This window comes from Verticillium alfalfae, genomic scaffold, assembly GCF_000150825.1.
Source record: "Verticillium alfalfae VaMs.102 supercont1.11 genomic scaffold, whole genome shotgun sequence".
Lineage (NCBI taxonomy): Eukaryota > Fungi > Ascomycota > Sordariomycetes > Glomerellales > Plectosphaerellaceae > Verticillium > Verticillium alfalfae.
The window spans coordinates 544,178-545,349 of record NW_003315028.1 but is presented as its reverse complement, the minus strand read 5'-3'; the positions used below and the strand labels follow the sequence as shown (position 1 = coordinate 545,349).

The window sequence follows — 1,172 nt, the reverse complement described above, 5'->3', positions numbered from 1 at the left end:
CCCACATTCGGTATGTGATCAACAGATTGGGCGATCGCCCTCGTTCTCCGTATTTCATCGCCGAAGGCCCGCCGACTGACATTGTGTGACACTCCCAGTCTCGACAACGACTTTATCGTCTTTCGCGGTTCAGAGCACGAGTCAGCCGGCCAAACTCTCAAGGGCTCTGTTGTTCTGTGCCTCTCAGCCCCTCTCAAAATTGAAGATGTACACCTCCGATTCACTGGTGACCTACGCTTTTCGTGGGACCAGTCCCGCACCCCTACCTCCAGCATGTCGAGCCACAAGGTTGATAGGCATACCGAGCTCCTCCGCCACCGTTGGGCGCCATTCGTCAAGAGCCAGAACGGCGAGAAGAAAGTTCTCGAGGCCGGCAACTATGAATGGCCTTTCAAACTCGACCTCTCCGGCGAGACTCCCGAGAGTGTCGAGGGAATTCCTGAAGCCAGCATCACTTACCGTCTCAAGGCGACCGTAGCTCGCGGCAAGCTTTCTCACGACCTGCATGCGTACAAGCCCCTGCGCATTGTTCGCACACTGGAGCCTTCGGCGCTAGAGTTCCTTCACGCCATGAGCGTCGAGAACATCTGGCCGAACAAGGTCGACTACTCTATCATTATACCGCAAAAGGCGGTTGTCTTTGGCGCGACAGTCCCGCTGGAAATGCGATTCACGCCTCTGCTAAAGGGCCTCGAAATGGGCGACATTACGATCAAGATGGTGGAGATTCGCGAGATGAGCACGCCAGGCACCCCCTCGCGAGATCACCGGACAGAACGCGAGGTATCCTCGTGGAGTTTCGGAGTCACAGCAGAAGACAACTGGCAGGACATGATCGGCGACACGGGCCAGGAGGGATGGACAGTCAACAAGAAACTCAATCTGCCCAAGCGACTAAAGCAGTGTGTGCAAGACGTCAATCACCACGGCATTAAGATCAGACACAAGCTCAAACTTGTTGTCGCTCTCAAGAACCCCGACGGCCACGTCTCAGAGGTAAGTCTGACGAGCGCGCAATTGCGACTACAATGTGCTGACGATTGAACAGCTTCGGGCGACTCTTCCCGTTTCCATCTTCATCTCCCCAAACATGCCCCTCGATGAACACGGCGTACTCCTCGACTCTGCTGTCGGGTTCTACCCCTCCCGAATCCGACCATACAACCATCGCG

The 1,172-nt window shown here is 55.8% G+C and overlaps 1 protein-coding gene across 1 annotated transcript; it reads left to right on the top strand.

Annotated features, from left to right (window-relative positions):
• Positions 1-273: 273 nt before the first annotated feature.
• VDBG_07988 (arrestin domain-containing protein) lies at positions 274-1,044 on the top strand (the record flags this gene model as incomplete). The annotated part of the gene is made up of 1 exon (XM_003001683.1): positions 274-1,044. One exon carries the CDS (start codon positions 274-276, stop codon positions 1,042-1,044), a length of 771 nt encoding a protein of 256 aa, XP_003001729.1.
• Positions 1,045-1,172: the final 128 nt, after the last annotated feature.